Source organism: Anastrepha obliqua, chromosome 2 (genome assembly GCF_027943255.1).
Source record: "Anastrepha obliqua isolate idAnaObli1 chromosome 2, idAnaObli1_1.0, whole genome shotgun sequence".
NCBI classification, from domain to species: domain Eukaryota; kingdom Metazoa; phylum Arthropoda; class Insecta; order Diptera; family Tephritidae; genus Anastrepha; species Anastrepha obliqua.
This window is the reverse complement of record NC_072893.1, coordinates 132378000-132396755: the sequence shown is the minus strand read 5'-3', so window position 1 is coordinate 132396755 and position 18756 is coordinate 132378000. Positions and strand designations below refer to the sequence as shown.

At 37.8% G+C, this 18756-nt stretch overlaps 1 protein-coding gene across 2 annotated transcripts in view; it reads right to left on the bottom strand.

The window, feature by feature from the left end:
* Nucleotides 1-9456, bottom strand: part of LOC129239676 (uncharacterized) — a 226779-nt gene extending 217323 nt beyond the window's left edge. The window contains exon 1 of one of the 2 annotated variants that reach the window (XM_054875371.1): nucleotides 8957-9456. In XM_054875371.1, coding sequence (XP_054731346.1) covers nucleotides 8957-9043 — 87 coding nt within the window. In that variant the 5' untranslated portion in view covers nucleotides 9044-9456. The remainder of the gene's footprint in view (nucleotides 1-8956) is intronic. The other variant, XM_054875372.1, reaches the window with a different exon arrangement.
* Nucleotides 9457-18756: the final 9300 nt, after the last annotated feature.

Here is an 18756-nt window from a genome sequence, read left to right as displayed (position 1 = left end):
ATGTGCATACTATATGAGTACGTATGTAGGTATGAGTGTATAGGTGTATGTGTGCATAGATATCTATGCCTATGAACCATATAAATTCTACGAACAATGCGACGACATTGTGAATGACCCCGAACGAGTATCCGTTTCGAGTCAACAGAGCTGAGGCCAAACTAATATTGAATTTGTACTGGCAATAACACTAACAACAACAACAAACAATGTTTGTACTACTACTACTATTGCATGTACAACAATGAGCACTTGTATGTACGTAAGTGTAACCGAAAGTGTTGGACCGCTTTGGATTATGCAGGTCTGAGCATCGAGAAACGGCAGTTAGTTGCTGCGCGCCTAAAGGGGGTAGTATGGTATTTTTTTTTTTTTCATTTTTTTTTTTTTTTTTTAAATTATTCTATAACATCTTAAGATTATTGTGTGAAAGTTTGAAGTGCATTAGAGTAAAATTGACAAAGACACAAAGGATTAAGTATCTACCTCTCCAACCGGATTTCACGCTGCCGAAAATAGCTACCTAATCTTTAAACGCGTTTTTCTCACACTTGCCTTTTTTACGGTCGGTGTCCACTGTAGATTCATATCTACTGTACCGATTCTTTTCAAATTTGGTTTTTTTGTTTCTTTACTTTATTCACGAGGTAATGACGTCGAGTTTTTTTTTTTTAATTTTGTCATATTTTATAACAACAAAGTTTTCAAGTTTTTTTTATGAAAAATCGGTGTTTTGACTTCAAAGCCCTTTAAAAAATTAGTGTGTTTTCAGCCGCTGGGGAAAAATGTCTAAAATTTTCAATTGTGTTGCTGAACAGTGGAGAAAAGGAGGCGGCGCGCGCATTGCAGGGCACAACAGCTGGCATAATCACACAAACACATACACAAAAGAATTGAATTAGTGCGTCGCCTTTTAACTTTTTTTTTTTGGTTTTTACGAGAAGTCAAAATTTAGCATATTTTATTTGTTATTCTTTTTCACACACTGCTATATTGTGGTTTACTACGACATAGCAGAATCGGTGTGTTTTATCTCACTTGCCACGCTTTGCCGTACCCTTTGTCGGGTGTATGGTGAAAGCGCTTTTGCGGCTGGCTTAAATAATAACATAAAATTTTGTTCTATTTTTACGAGTGCATGCAAGTAATATTTAATGTATATATGTACATATGTATGTAAAACTTTTCAAACGTGACTTTACCCAGTAGGAAAAAGGGTTTCGAAGGCGCTTAAAACTTTATTTATTTTTTAGAATTCCATTTCAACTGCACGGCGTTCTTATTATTAGAGAAATTTAGCCAGTGTTTGTACGTTCTCTAAAATGACGAATATTTTCCAGATTTTTCGGCCACTTTTACTATCGATCAAATGCTTATGTTATTGATACTCAAGCCTTTCTTGTTCAACCTTTGCAAAAACAGTGATTGTTGTTGTTGTAAAAGCATAAATTACTCCATATATATTGACGTGATAACGTCTTATAATTCGATTTAACAGGCTGCACGCACGAAAAAATGTGTCGTTACCTTGCTCATATGTAGTTACCTTGCTCATATTAGTGTTACCTTGCTCATTGCCGTTACCTTGCTCATATTAGTGTTACCTTGCTCATATGTAGTTACCTTGTTCATTGCATTGAATGAACTGCAAGCGAAAGCGCGGAAGGAACGACAAAGCAAACGAACGGCAACGTTCGACATCTTGCTCTCCCCTACTTAAATGAGCGTATATATGTATGTATATGCGCATATGTACATACATAATTATATAAATTCACGTATTTGTATTGGCATGTGCCTTCTTATTGATTATTATTAATTTGATTTACTTGAAGAATTTAAAATAAAACCAAGTTTGTTAATAATACCTGTTGTTTTAATGTTATTATTATTACTTTTTTATTATATCTGAAGGAAAAAATGTATGGTAATATTTACCATATCTATACTAATATTATAAAGAGGAAAACTTTGTTTGTTTGGTTGTAATGAATAGGCTCAAAAACTACTGGACCGATTTTAAAAATTCTTTCACCATTCGAAAGCTACATCACGAGTAACATGGATTATATTTTATTTTGGAAATAGGGCTCGAAATATAGGTCAAAACGTGGACCCGGGTAACCTTCGGATGTGTATGTACAATATGGGTATCAAATGAAAGCTGTTGATAAGTGCTTTAATACGGGGTAATTTTCATACCTATTGATGACTAGGGTCTGGAAATATATGCCAAAACGTGGACCCGCCGTGTCTTTGCACCGAATTAAACCAAACTTACACACATTGTTAAGTAGGTATTGAAGATGATTTCCGTATAGTTTGAATACCTATTGGTAGGTAGGGTCTCGAGATATAGGTCAAAACGTTGACCCGGGTAACCTTCGGATGTGTATGTACAATATGGGTATCAAATGGAAGCTGTTGGTGAATGCTTTAGTTCAGAGTATTTCCATCCGCTCCGTGACTAGGGTCTCGAGATAGAGACCAAAACGTGGACCCTAGAATGTGTTTGTACAATAAGGATATCAAATGAAAGCTGTTGATAAGTGCTTTAATACGGGGTAATTTTCATACCTATTGATGACTAGGGTCTCGAAATATATGCCAAAACGTGGACCCGCCGTGTCTTCGAACCGAATTAAACCAAACTTACACACATTGTTAAGTAGGTATTGAATATGATTTCCGTATAGTTTGAATACCTATTGGTAGATAGGGTCTCGAGATATAGGTCAAAACGTTGACCCGGGTAACCTTCGGATGTGTATGTACAATATGGGTATCAAATGGAAGCTGTTGGTGAATGCTTTAGTTCAGAGTATTTCCATCCGCTCCGTGACTAGGGTCTCGAGATAGAGACCAAAACGTGGACCCTAGAATGTGTTTGTACAATATGGATATCAAATGAAAGCTGTTGATAAGTGCTTTAATACGGGGTAATTTTCATACCTATTGATGACTAGGGTCTCGAAATATATGCCAAAACGTGGACCCGCCGTGTCTTCGAACCGAATTAAACCAAACTTACACACATTGTTAAGTAGGTATTGAATATGATTTCCGTATAGTTTGAATACCTATTGGTAGATAGGGTCTCGAGATATAGGTCAAAACGTTGACCCGGGTAACCTTCGGATGTGTATGTACGATGTGGGTATCAAATGGAAGCTGTTGGTGAATGCTTTAGTTCAGAGTATTTCCATCCGTTCCGTGACTAGGGTCTCGAGATAGAGACCAAAACGTGGACCCTAGAATGTGTTTATACAATATGGATATCAAATGAAAGCTGTTGATAAGTGCTTTAATACGGGGTAATTTTCATACCTATTGATGACTAGGGTCTCGAAATATATGCCAAAACGTGGACCCGCCGTGTCTTCGAACCGAATTAAACCAAACTTACACACATTGTTAAGTAGGTATTGAATATGATTTCCGTATAGTTTGAATACCTATTGGTAGATAGGGTCTCGAGATATAGGTCAAAACGTTGACCCGGGTAACCTTCGGATGTGTATGTACAATATGGGTATCAAATGGAAGCTGTTGGTGAATGCTTTAGTACAGAGTATTTTTCATGCCGCTCCGTGACTGGGGTCTCGAGATATAGGTCAAAACGTGGACCCGGGTAACCTTTGGTTGTGTATGTACAATATGGGTATCAAATGAAAGCTGTTGATAAGTGCTTTAATACGGGGTAATTTGTTATGTTATGTTATGTTATGTTATGTTATGTTATGTTATGTTATGTTATGTTATGTTATGTTATGTTATGTTATGTTATGTTATGTTATGTTATGTTATGTTATGTTATGTTATGTTATGTTATGTTATGTTATGTTATGTTATGTTATGTTATGTTATGTTATGTTATGTTATGTTATGTTATGTTATGTTATGTTATGTTATGTTATGTTATGTTATGTTATGTTATGTTATGTTATGTTATGTTATGTTATGTTATGTTATGTTATGTTATGTTATGTTATGTTATGTTATGTTATGTTATGTTATGTTATGTTATGTTATGTTATGTTATGTTATGTTATGTTATGTTATGTTATGTTATGTTATGTTATGTTATGTTATGTTATGTTATGTTATGTTATGTTATGTTGTGTTGTGTTGTGTTGTGTTGTGTTGTGTTGTGTTGTGTTGTGTTGTGTTGTGTTGTGTTGTGTTGTGTTGTGTTGTATTGTGTTGTGTTGTGTTGTGTTGTGTTGTGTTGTGTTGTGTTATGTCATGTTATGTTATGTTATGTTATGTTATGTTATGTTATGTTAAAGTATATGTTATGTTAATGTTAACTCATTCTCTATATCCATACAAAATATGTATCAAACAAATAAAATTAAAATTTTCTTTTGAAAAATGCAACCATTCAATCAGTATTTTCTTATGACGTTATCACGTTAAACTATCGTCGCTGCTAAAATGGCAGTTCTTGAACGAATTTATATCCGGGTCGTTCCGACAACGTAGAACCGACTAACGCTGCGGGAAAAGTCCCCACTCTTCCCTTTCCAAAAGGCGATAACTCACACCTTTGACACAGTTCGACTACGCCCGCTCATTGTTCATTGATCCCGCTAACGTACGCCTTAGAAACAATCTCACATCCCACTTGCCGTCCATCAATTGGGGGCGCAAATAGATAAAGTTCAACACACTCATGACACAATTGTAGGTCACCCAGTTCTTGTAATTATTTGGCCATCCAAAACAAAGTTTACATATCACATTGTATTCTCCATTTAAGTGCCGTATGTTCCAGATATATGCCATCACTTCACAGCCTATATATTAGGTGCGCAACTAAGTTCTCGCTGTTTTTCTGTTGAAAGTACAACTTTATCCTGAAAAACTGGTTACAAGTGAATCATTGAAAGTATTGCCCAGCGCTGGCTACTACTTTTTCCCATCTTTCTGGTAGATCTCGTATACCGTCGCGATAAAACTGTTCATCTATTGAGCCTATCCACGGATCAAGACATTTTTTGATATCTTCATATGACTGGAACTGATGGCCATGTGCCATCGATCGGAACAGGTGATAATCGGACGGCGCAATATCTGGAGAATATGGCGGGTGGGGTAGGATTTCCCATTTCAGTGTTTCCAGGTAGGTTTTAACGTGAGACCGAGAGTTGTCATGTTGTAGAATCACTTTTTCGTGCCTCTCCACGTATTGCGGCCGCTTCTCGCGCAATGCTTGGCTTAATCGCATCAATTGAAGTCGATACCGATCCCCAGTGATGGTTTTGCTTGGTTTTAACAGTTCATAATAAATACCACCAACTTGGTCCCACCAACTACATAGCCCAGGCGACGACGTAGAAGCATGACCGGGCAGTACCCATGACTTTATTTTTTTTTTTTTGGATTACTGTAATGAATCCATTTTTCAACACCCGTCACGATACGATGAAGGGAAGGGTTTTCTTTTTGTCGCTGGAGCAGTTGTTCACAGGCGAAAAAACGACGTTCAACATCCCTTAGTTTTAACTCATAAGGAACCCAAGTCCCCTGTTTCTGAATCATTCCCAAATCATGCAATCGCTTGGAAATGGATTGGCGGGTAACTCCTAATACTGAAGCAAGCTCTTCTTGCATTTGACATGGATCCTCATTGAGCAATGTCTTCAATTCAGCGTCTTCGAAGGTTTTTGGCCTTCTTTCACACGGACGGTCGTTAACATTAAAATCACCGTCTTTGAAGCAACGGAAGCAATCTCGACACGTTGTGTTACTTAAAGCAACATCTCCATAAACTTTTTGTAGCTCTCGATGCGCTTCAGCCGCCGTTTTTTCGAATGAAAAAGGAAAATCAACACTTCCCGCAAATGACGATTATTCGGCACAAAATCAGACATTTTCAAAAAACCAAAAGTATATGATACGAAAACAAAATCACTAATGTGTCGAAGCAGTTTGTTTACCATATGTCTACGCTTGGTTTATGGCGGTTAGATTATGTTAGAATCGACTAGCACACACTGCTGGTAGCATTTATTGGCAAACAGCGGGAACTTAGTTGCGCACCTAATACACCATTATCAATATAAGGGGGTTCATATAAGGTTCATAGGAAAGTTTTTTTACTGCGCTCCCTGGGCCACTTTCCCACGCACATATTTCAGTTTTATCACCACTTCTTCAACCACGTGTGTTGTTGTTTTAATACTCTTCAGCCAGTCAAGCATTACCCACACTTCATTCAATCGCATGCGGCCATTTAGTCAGATTCAAATTATTTGCAATGCCATAGCAAACCACGAATGTTTGCCCGAAAATATGCCAAGAAATTTCATTTGCCTGCATTGTTTTATCAGCCCCGTCCAACACTATTTCAGTTGTAGGGGCTGTATGTTTGTGTATATGCTATTGTATTTATTCTAAGTAAATATAAATATCTGCTCGTATTTCTACAACTCAATATGCGCCTATTAATGTGTCTTGGAGTGCCACTTAATTCCACTCCATCACTTGGCTTTCGACCAGCAACTTTGCTCGCATTTTCAATAACCATTCGATGGTAAGCAACCAACGTCATTGACAGCATCAACACAAATGATGGACAAACAAACAAAATTTTCTTCGTGTTGGCTTACGGCAATCTCAACTCCAGCATGACAGTGAACCGATAGTCAGTCACTAAAGTTATGGGTATACATAAATCGGCACTCGCAAAGCAATCACTTACGTACTTATCCGTTAGCTTAATTTACTTATGACTAACCCAACCGCCCATTTTACTTGAAATCAATCCCTGGAAATGCATAAAAATTGTTTCAAATTATCTGTTTTTATCCTGCCTGGATTTTTACTACATTTCTTCTTTCCTTTTATTTCTTCAATTTTTTTTATGCAGCTTTCCTTTACATAACTCGCTTTTTTATGAGCGCACAACTATTTTTACACTATTTTAGTTATTTGATTGTTTACGAAGTCTCCTTACTTAGGTTGCTCAATTTGGAAACCGGCTTAATTAAGTTGTCGCAACCACATCTTTATCAACTGTTGCTGCTGCACTGTTGCCTGGGAGAGCGCGCCTTGGCTTGGCTATCCTACTTCCTTTTTATCTCTCTCTTAGCGTGCATGGCTGTTGATTTACGAGTTTACGAGTACGCGACACATCTACTTATGTTGCGGTCGTAAAGCTTGTTTTTGTTGAAATGCAATAAAACTCTATGCATGATGACACTTTTGCATTTGTGTGTGTATGGATGGCACGTGGGACACTTTTCTACTTTGTCATATACTTCACTTGCGATTCTTAACTCTCAATGGCAGTCCCACTGCGCTACTTTGGCAAGATTAATGCGTGTGAATTGCTTTGCGCAATACCTTCCCTGGCACGCTTGATTGCACGATATATGATTTCGGAGAACGAGATTGGAAGCTCTTCTAGCAAGAATTGATTTGGAAATGCATGGAAATACGTCGAAACTCTTAACCGGCTCATAATAGGAGTAGCACATCCACTGTGGTTAGGTGTTGCAAATAGCTGTCCCAAACCGTGAACTTCTTGAAAATATTTATAATAAGCAAAGTAATGGAAGAATTAGTGTCAAGAAAGGGTGTCCGCTTAATTTTTAAGTATTCGAGAAAGTTTTTCCGATGGGTTTGAATAAATATCAACGTAACCGAAGAGTTCGAAGTAATATATGCGCGAGGTCATGGGATGAATAGGACAACTGCGGTTCAGCGATTATTCCATAGGGACCAGGCCATTAATCGGAATCAGTTCTACAGGAATCATGAATTGGATCACTGATTATGTATGCAATTTACATAAAGAGCGATGGTAGAAAAGACGTTCGGTTGAGGGTCGGTATTATAACAGAACACAATCTATAGGGTCAGTATATACCACCATTGGAATTATTGATGACCCGATTTGCCTGCCTTGCTTGGAGGAGCGAAATGGCTCTGCGCATTTTCTCTGTGAATGTCCTACATTTGTTGGAACAAGGCTACGAATTTTGGGTTCCGATGTCATGAGAATGTGTAATATTCGTTCACTCAAACTGGAGGATATTTTCAGATTTTCCAAAGAATTTGGAAAATTCTCACAGGACTAGCAATCCCTTTCTCTGTCTATATTCTATTCTATTTCTTTCTCTCCTTTCCTCCTGAACCATCTATCCTTTTACTTTCCAGAGCTTTTAATACAATGGGATTTTTAGCCTGAGTTTAGGAGTCACCATTCTCTTCTTCTCCTTCTGCTTCTCGGCTCGCCTTTTCAAATTTCAAATTTCAAACTCTGATAAAAGTATCTATTAGGTCTATGAATAAGTTCGTGCGGTTTTTTTCGAAATTTGAATTTCGGATCATTCCCATGGCTTTTAAACGTTTGGAAATGGTTGATTGATCAACTCCCAAAGTTTTTGCAACCTCTTCTTGCGTTTGAGCCGGATCTTGATCGAGCAATTCCTCCAATTCGGTATCCATGAACTTTGGCGGCGCGGCCAAAATCACCACTTTTAAAGCGTGCAAACCACTTCTGGCACGTTCGCTCAGCTAGAGCATGCTCACCATAAACTTCCACCAAGATACGATGACTTTCGGCTGCTTTTTTCTTCATATTAAAATAATGAAGAAGAATTCCCCGCAAAAACACATTATTTGGCACGAAATTCGACATTTTCAAGTGTGGTAAAAATATTGTTGTTTACGCTTCAAATAAAAAACTTATACTGACGTTTGTGCCTTACGACAGTAGCTCTCCAATGAATGTTTGGAAATGTGGATCGATGGAATAATAATCAAGTTACGCCATCTGTTGTAAAACCGCACGAACTTATCCATAGACCAATAGATCTGAGAAATCTGAGAAATCCGTTTCCATTTCCTACCATTCTCCAAAGCTTAATCTACTAGACTTAGGAAAATGATTGGACCCCTAACCGACAGCCCACTTTCAGTCAAGATTAACTCTCTCCACACTTACCTTTCCCGACGACGAGATCGTTGATTGGGACGGTGTACCCGATGATTGTGCCGATAAAGCTGTTCGACCGCTACTGTTCGCATGCATCGCAGCTCGGCGCCCGTGCTCGGTCACAGGCGACGTTTAAGCGTTTTGTCAGCACTGACGACGGCGGCAGCGGTGGCGGTTGCGCCGGTCTCGGCAGACAAACGTCGTATAACGCACTCGCGCACAACAACAACACAAACTTTTTAGCGTTACGTCGTGTACGGCGTTTGGGTATGGGCGGGGCAATACACGCGCACGCTCTACACCTCCCAACACGTGCCCTCAACTATTCATTGTCGTGTAAGCAATTGGACGCTGGAAGCGTAACGCAACAATACTTGAGAAGGGCGTTGGACTTTTGAGGGTTTATGCATTTTTACGATGACGGTTTGCATTTAGACTGATTTTAAGGTTTTTTTTTCGTTTTAGGTGGCTTATAATTTTGTGTGACACTCCGCTTTGATATTATTTAGAGCACTATTTGTGATTTATTTATGTGTAATATTGTAAAATATTTCAAACACTGAGTAATTTTTATGATTTTAATATTTCAATATTTTCACTGTAAGCAAAAACAAATATTGAGAAAGATTAAAATACATTTTTTATTGCCTTTTTACACATTTTTAAACTGCGTTTCGATGGGCGGATTTGCGAGCGCAATTGGCGGTGGTGACAGCGGTTACAGCGAGGAAGATATTAGCTCTTACTGTCGCTTCGACAACATTCTAACTTTTTTATTGCACATCTATTCCTTAAATAAATAACGCTATACCATTACTGGAAACACAATTAACTGAGTATATGTACGCCCCTTTTGGGGTGTCGGAAGCGCTCAAAAGGCAGCCATGCGAGCAGCTGGCAGACATCAATGGATATTCGCGCAAGCGTTTAGGCACAGATAATCATTCAACCGCAAATGAAAATAAGAAAGAAAAATAAAAGGGAGGGTGCACCAAAAGTTCGCTGGTTGGTGAAATTTTCGAGAAATCTGTCCGTAAACAATTTTAAGCTTCATTAAAACCGGATGCGAAATAGATTCTATAAAAAATTCTCCAAAGATATAGCCAACAATTTTATTTGCTGGAAACTTTTTATGACTTTCCGATGCTAGAGCTAAAATGGAATAAATTTAAAAATTCATTGCATACTACTGACTGTCTTAAAAAACTCAGAGCAATTTAAAATCATATAGAGGCCTGAACATTTTGATAGCAATGAAAGGGCGCCTATTTCGGCAAAAGTATTTCCACAGGATATCCGATGATCAAAACACAGAACTATAAGTACTAAGGTTTAGGAGAAATGTAACAACAAGATATCGTATTCCAAGTTCCTGCTCGTAGGCAATGAATGCGAGTTTTAAGACTTGAAAGAATTTAAAAGTCATAACTTTAAGAGCCTCAGCTACACAAAGGGTCTTCTCCGATTAAATTCAGTTGCAAATAACATAAAATGCCCAAATATCTTCTTTGTAACTATCCACCTATTATAGGTCACACACTCGTACCTATTGGAGAACTATTACCCTCAAAACGCGACATACAACTTTTGCAAGTTTTTGGAAAATCTGATGAACTGATTATGAGTACTGTCTTAAGCAGCGCAGTTGCTTTTATTGCATTCCAAAAGCTTGAATTTTTTTTCTGGTCAGGCCAGCCAACAGTTTCTTAAACTATCAGGTTTTAACAAGGTTGGTTTTTTCCAAAGCTGGAGAATAAATGTTGCCTTTGATGAAAAAGCTTTGCATAAAGCTTTGCTATTAGCTCTTTGCACAGCTTTTTCATTAGAAAAATTAAAACGAACCCACACAAAAAAATGTTCCACCTTATGTATGTTGAAGTAGTGAAGAGGATTGCCAAATTTATTTAACTAAACGAACTTTTGTTAGACCCCTTTCTTTATACGCACTTCTCTGCAGCAAAAAATTACTATTTTTGACACTCAACCTTAGCAACATTCGCAGCGAAACCTTAGGAGGCACTTTCTATCTTTACTACAGACACATAAACCATTTTATATCAGCCCTAATTAAGCGCAGGTAAAATAAAATACAAGCAGACAAATAAATACAATATATAAATATAAAAAACAAAGCGGCACGCACAATTTAATGCACATTTATGTATGTATGTATGTATGTACGTTTTGAATTATGTAGCATTCAATGTACCGATGGGATATTTCAGTATACAGTAGTTTCTGTTTTTATGCGGCTTTTTTTTATGCGGTTTTGAAATAGTGCGTTTTTTTTTTAAATTACAAAATGCATGTCGACCTATCGGGAATTGTACATATAAACAAGATTCTAAACCAGCTAAGCAAAAACTCATCACAGATTACATCAGAAATGCTAACCCTACAAGTATGGAACCGCCTGCATAACTATCTAGATCAGACGTGTACATTTCCTAAAGTGACGAAAGTGATTTTACGCCAAATCCTAAACCAACGCGCAACATGTGGGTATTGTCTGATTTTATTTCTGACTTAAATTTATTTTTCGATTCTGACGTTTCTTAAATAAAGATATAATTTTCAAAAATACAATATTTTGTTTATGCGATTTTATTTAATTATTTCAGATTCATGCGGTCTATGGAACGTATCTATATTTATAATATGGGACTAGTGCCCTTTTTTATGCGATTTTATTACATTATTTCAGATTTATGTGGTTTTAGCATTTGAAACGTATCTATAGTTTTACTATAGAACTAGTAGCTTTTTTTATGCTGTTTTTTTTATGCTGTTTCTTGCGGAACGTATCTACCGCATAAAAACAGAACCTACTGTAATATTTTATGAATGTAGAAGAATTTTTTAGACTAAAAATCGGGTCGAATCCTTTTTGGAATCTCTCTGTGCGAAGACAGGCAAAGATTTATAGCAAACCACGCCCACGACTTCTTTATTTTTCAATTTCGCACTTTAGGTGACTTTTTTCTTACAAAAAATAATGTCACTACTACCAAAACCTTCCAACGCCTGAAATATCACTCTAAACACAAAACTGTAAACATTTGACAAAATAGCTTAAGTTGATTTTACACATTGTACCTGGCAAACCGTAAATGTCTACGATCTAAGTCAGTATTTGAAATAAAAAAAGAGGTTGTCTGTAAAGTCGGTTTACTGACGATAGTTTAACGTGACAACGTCATAAGAAAATATTGATGGAATGGTTGCAATTTTCAAAACAAAATTTTAATTTTATCTGTTTGATAGATATTTTGTATGGATATAGAGGAGGAGGTAAATGGAATTGCAATGGAATAGGTCAAGTTAAATTTACACAAACGTGAAAAATGACGAAACATTTATCAAATTCATGAAAGATATCTTCAATTTCGATTGTGCATCAGACGTTAATAAGTCAACAACACTAAGAGGTATCATCATGGATTTGACTTTCTCAAGACACATTACACTTGAAACACTCCCTTTCATTTCCTATTTTTCCTATCATCGTTTATTCTCAACAGAGAAATGGTTCATTACCATGCACACAGGAAGAAGGCATATGCAAATACAAGTATGTGAATTTATATACAAATGCGCATATACATACATACATATATATGGTCACTCAAGTAGGACAGAGCCAGATGTCGAACGTTGCCGAACGCGGGGGCCGATTGTGCTCTTTGTCGTTCGTTCCGCGCTCTCGCTTGCAGTTCAAGCACATTAGCTTACATTTGCTTGCGTACGGAATAGATTTGTATATTTGATATGTCCATATGATTTGTATGCATCTTTACATATAGATTTATTCTTTTTGAAAATTGCCCGAAATTGTATATGTATATGCATGTTTACATACATATATTAGTATACAACATATCTTACAAGGTATGTGGTAAATATTACCATACATTTTTTCCTTCATATATAATAAAAAAATTAATAATAATAACATTAAAACAACAGGTATTATTAACAAACTTGGTTTTATTTTAAATTCTTCAAGTAAATCAAATTAATAATAATCAATAAGAAAGCATATGCAAATACAAATACGTGAATTTATATATGCACATATGCGCATATACACACATATATACGCTCACTTAAATAGGAGAGAGCAAGATGTCGAACGTTGGTAACGACAAATGAACAAGGTAACGACAAATAAGCAAGGTAACGGCAATGAGCAAGGTAACGACAAATGAGCAAGGTAACGATAAATGAGCAAGGTAACGATAAATGAGCAAGGTAACGACACATTTTTTCGTGCGTGCAGCCTGTTAAATCGAATTATAAGACGTTATCACGTCACAAGCATACAAAAAACATCGCACGCACACACGTGCCGCCCGCACGCGCTCTTGTAACGGAAACAACAACAAAAACAATCCCCGTATTTGGCAGAAGTTTAATTTCAGCGCTGGCAGCAGCCAAAATGAATGAATTGACACTGTAACTGTAACGAGTAGAGGACTAAGCAAAAATCACAACAACAGCGTTTCTTTGCATATGTGACAAACTAATGGCAGCAAACGACTAAGAAAACGTGTAGATATACCACAATAGGGAATGACAGCGGAAGCAGCATTGAAAGTTTCTTACACAGCCGAAGGCAGGCCAGCAGACAATCATCAGAGCACACACACGCAACTACTAAATACCAGAGTGTGTTGGAGAACTTTGCTTTGCCTACAAAAAGCACAGAGCTAACTGACAGCCGTGTCACATTCAAAGCGAGGAGCGTAGGGAACTGTTTAAATGAATGAATGGATGGACACATAGGCAGAATATCGACGAGCAGCTGAGGAAATGGCTTGGTCGAGATGAGGAGTGAAGTGTGCTGTTATAGAGTGCGAACTAAAGAAAAATGATGGTTTAGGGGCTGTTAGCCGATTGTATGGACAAAGGAGTAGAGTTATTTATTTATTTTACACTTAGCCGTCCAACGAGGCACATATTTGTGGGTTACTGAAAAAAAGTGAAGCATTTCGTGCGTTTCAATGAAATGTGGAAAAGAGAGTAAATAAAAAAACAGTGAGAAAGGAATAATATGAAATTCAATGAGAAAAAGCACGTAAAAATTTAGCAATAACTTAAATGAATAATTCAAAAAGGCAAAAAAGGTGAAAAAATTAAATTTTGACTTCAAATAAGCTCAGAATATGCAATGTGGATTTATCAAATTTTGATGCATTTTTTAGACTCGCAATTCACAGTCTTAAAATTCGATCCATGTCTGTGGCCATTCGGTCAAAAACTGAACACATGCCCCAAGTGCAGCGAATTTCCCCAAACTCCGTGTATCTTCTGGCTATTCAACCAAATAAAAAGACTACTGCCAAGAGGTGCCATTTGAAAAGTAGTGTTTCACAACTTTCCCAACAATTAGCAGCATAAAAGTACATATAAACGGAATCAAATCGCTGGACGAAAGTTCGCTGTCACAATTAAGAGGCACTGCAGAATATGGCGAAATTTTTCGAGTACAGATTTATTTTAAATTTTAAATTTATTAATAATTAGCGCGTACACTTCTCTTAGGTGTTTTTGCCGAGCTCTTCCTCCTATTTCTGGAATACGTCTTGACACTGTTTCACAAATGGAGGGACCAACAGTTTTAAGCCGACTCCGAACGGCAAATGGTTTTCATGAAGAGCTTTTCCATAGCAGAAACACACTCGGAGGTTTGCCATTGGCTGCCGAGGAGCGACGGCTATTAGAAAAAACGTTTTCTATTATTTGATGTTCATGCACGGAGATTCGAGTCTACGCACTCCTGAATGGTAGTCCCTCACCAACCCGTTCAGCTGCAGCTGCCCACAAAATCATTGTCAGTAAAAATGTAAACAAATCTTCTTCGCAAATGTTGCTTCGCTTTCAGAAATGTCTCGGGGGTAAAATGAAAACTGATATTTAAAATTTTAATTGTTTGAATGAATCGAAAAATGTGGGTATTCAACTTTTTGCTTTTGTTGCGAATTTCGTTTTGGTTATGTTTTACTAGGCGAAATATTGAATTTCGATCAGTGGTTTTTGAAGGAGAGGAAATAGATTTGGAGGAATAAAAAAAGAACAATGCAAATTTCTGAGCATATTCACCTTCTAATTTGTTTAGACAAAAGGCTTTTATGAGAATATTTGATGGCAGAAATACGGCCGAAATCTTTAATAAATTATGCTCTAAAATACAGATGTAATATTAATTAAAGCATCTTTATCTAAACTCCTTATTCTTTTTCTAAAAATACTCTAAACTGGTCTCACTTTAACAAAGATTATTTTATTATTCGTAATAATAAAAAGAAATGCATGGAGGCAAGTGCCAAGTCTCTAAAATAACATAAAAATGATGAGGCGTCTGTAATTCTTGATACCATAATAATTGACTGCTTCTGCCGCTCTCTAGCAACAATTTCCATTTGCCAAATTCCTCATTCTATACACGCGCCTACACAGAGTTTGTTAGAATAGTAACACCTCGTGCAAGAATAACAATGAATATTACAACAACTAGCACGATTACAACAATGTAAAGCAAGTTGACAGTAGAAAAACAAATAACAGAACAATAGAGTTTGGCCAACAACCACGCCTCCATCAAAAAAAAAGAGAGTGGCAGCACCACCTAAGATCCACAACAGCAGCGCTGCTAACATTAACGGCAGAAGAGTCAGCTGTATAAATCGAAAGTAGCAACGACAATGGTAATGTTGAATGGTAAACTGGCAAGAAAAAAGGAAACAACGCCAACGCCAACTGCAAAACCAATATCAGCAGCAACTAGAAAAACTAACAAAGCTTATTGAAGAGTGGCAGAGCACCAGCAGCGGCAGGAACTGAAGAGCAGCGCCAGCAATGGACAAAGAGCAGAAGCGCCAACCATTCGTTACAGCAGCAAAAGAATGGCAGCTCATGAATGTTGCAGAGGACTTTTTACTGTTATGTTATACATGATTGTCTATTATTGTTGTTTTTATTGTGTTTTATTTATGTGCGTTATTGTCACTTATACACACATGCCCAGTTAATGCGAATGTTGCTGTCGTTAAGGCTAATGGTGCTGGGCTTATGGCTAGTGGTATGAATAAATCAAGCAAAAAGAGCGAAAAGATGAAGAGAATAAGAGCAAAAGAAGCAGTGCACCAAACGCCATTCAAGCCATCGGCGAAGACATTTCGAAGGACTCACTTTGCTGATGGCAGCAACAGCAGCGGTAAAGAAAAAAAAGCGCTAACCCCGTCGGCAGAGTTATTTGCAAGTTGCTCTTGAATCGCCGGTGACCACATATTTACTCTACGCCTCACTATATGCTACACATTTCTTGCTGATTAGAAATATGATATTTACACTCGAAGGTATATGCAAAAGTATTTGTGCAAATGGGTGGACGTTAGCCTTGTAACTGGCATTCCATTAACATTTTTGTTATTTATTCTTAAAATTAATAATTTTGTTTTTAGGCTGCACCTGAAACTAACACAGCGGCTTTTGAATTCTGCGGTTAACCTTGTATGAGTTAATATATTGTTGTGTGGTTATTCAATGGAATGAGAAACACAACATGCAGTAATAACAAAAACTTGTGGGCGGCAATGTGAACGCCCACCAATAAGGCTGGGTTTGCGAAAAACGCGATGATCACTGAGAAAATAAAGACAAATACCAGCGGAACGTGTCAAGGCAAGCATGTACACACCAGTGATTGTGTGTGTGTATTTGCACGTTGCAACTTCACTTTTTAGGTTAAGTAACTAATTTACTGCTGATTTTTGCACAATCGCTGCAATTGGCCAAAACCCAATTTTTATTCTCAGTTGCGACACACACGCAAGCACGCTGTTCTGCTACTCGGCCGCCGAAAATACCACCACCACTTCGTCAGCTAAACCAGCAGCTCGCATACACGCACTTTTACCAGCTGCTTGGTGCTTGTACTGCTGCTGCTGCTGCTGCTGCTTCGCTAAGTTGGTAAATAGGGCGTGTGCGGAGTGGGATGCAGTACATAGTCGTTGCTGCAACTTTTTCAAACTCACTTTTGACTGCTGTCGTCGTTGTCACCACCGCTCTCTTATCACCATTTCGCAACCACACTTTTGCTTTTTTCGTTTTTACTTTTTTCACACTAATATTATTTCAAATATTTGGTAATTTTTTCACATAGCTTCTCCTTCAACGGTTTTCATTTTATTTTTTGCAAAGACTTACAGACACCAACACAACACATGAGCGCACTTTTAGGAAAATGCAAAATTTTCATTTTAGAAATTTTCCAAAATTGCTGTAAAAATGCTGATGGTATATAGCACATACGCGACGTCGTTTGGTATTTCGTGTACGATTTCGTTAGATTCCTGCGCGTTACTGAGCTAGTTTTCACACCGCCACGGCAGCAGCAGCCACGAACAGAAGGACGACAGCTGGCTGCTCAACTCAGCTGTAGAAGCAGGATTTAAGCTATGTTGCTGATTGTCTCCCGGTTGCTCGTATCCAATACATGGTAGCTGTGCGAGGGCCACGAGAGATGCTGTGCAAGAGCAATGCCTACATAGCCACGCATGCTTGCTTTTTGGAGACTTTGCTGAGCACTACGCACAATTCACTGAGCATTCGCTATATCAGCAACCACCCACTTGAAACTGGAAATATTTAAACGAACGCGTACCGGAAGTCGGCAGATATAAAACAGTTCTGTTCTTAACACACGGCACTTGATTTCATTAGTTTGATTAGTTTAAATCTCACAAATCACAATACTATCAAGCCATTCACTGAATTTTCACAAACATCTTATTTCTTCTACTTTTGCTTGTTTGGTTCGTCTGTTTTGTATTGCGAACTGAGATGACGTCAGACTTGTCGAAATCGCGAAAAATAAAGTAACTGTTTTTTAATGGCGCCACCTGAAATACTCAATTCACCCTGAAAATGTAATCGAACTGGCGAAAGTAAATCCACGAACAACGGAAGGTAGATTAGATTAGATTACTTCGAGGTTTGCACTTCGACCTCTGACTTGGACTGCGCATATGTGCCTTTCTTCTGGCTGCAGTTGGACGAGATGTCTCAACCTTCTCCGTGTTATAGCGCCACATTCAAGGAGAAGGTGCATTGGAGTCTCCTGGGACTGGTCGTAGAAACCACAGGAATCAATGGATCATATCCGATTATGTGCAGATGTCTTCCATTGGGGTAGTTCTAAAGTTTAGTGCCAAGTAACCTCCCTCAGCTTAGCTCTTCACTTTTTAATGGTGTGTTGTCCCATAACAATGAAGAGCTCGGTTCCTATTAATTAACCGGAGGCGATTGTGCGTTCCTAGTAAATTGCGTTTCGAACGGGTAGCACAGACAAACACCCAAAACGAATTAAGTATCATAGGGGCGCCTTCCCAAAACGACTACTTTATTTTTCGCAATTTTGACATGTCTGACGTCAGCTCCCTTCCCAATACAAAACAAACCAAAATTCAGCGAATGGTTTGTGACATTTGAACTAAAAAAACTAATGAAAACAAAGTGCCGCGTGTTAAATTGTGAAAGCACAGATTACTATACCATAAAACCTCCAAATGCAGTTTGCTTGCGTTTTTATGCAAGCACGTGTTTCTACGTACGTATAATTTCCCTGGTTTGGTTCTTTCCATTGCTTTCGGCTACTCTTCCTCTGCAGCAACAAGTGATTCCCCTTCCTTATGTTTGTTTATACATGGGCTCTTACGAAGCAGTGAATTCGGAAGGCGTAACCATGTATTCTATCATCCTTGACAAGCACCGAATACGCGAGTGCTGCCAAATTCGCTCTACGGAAC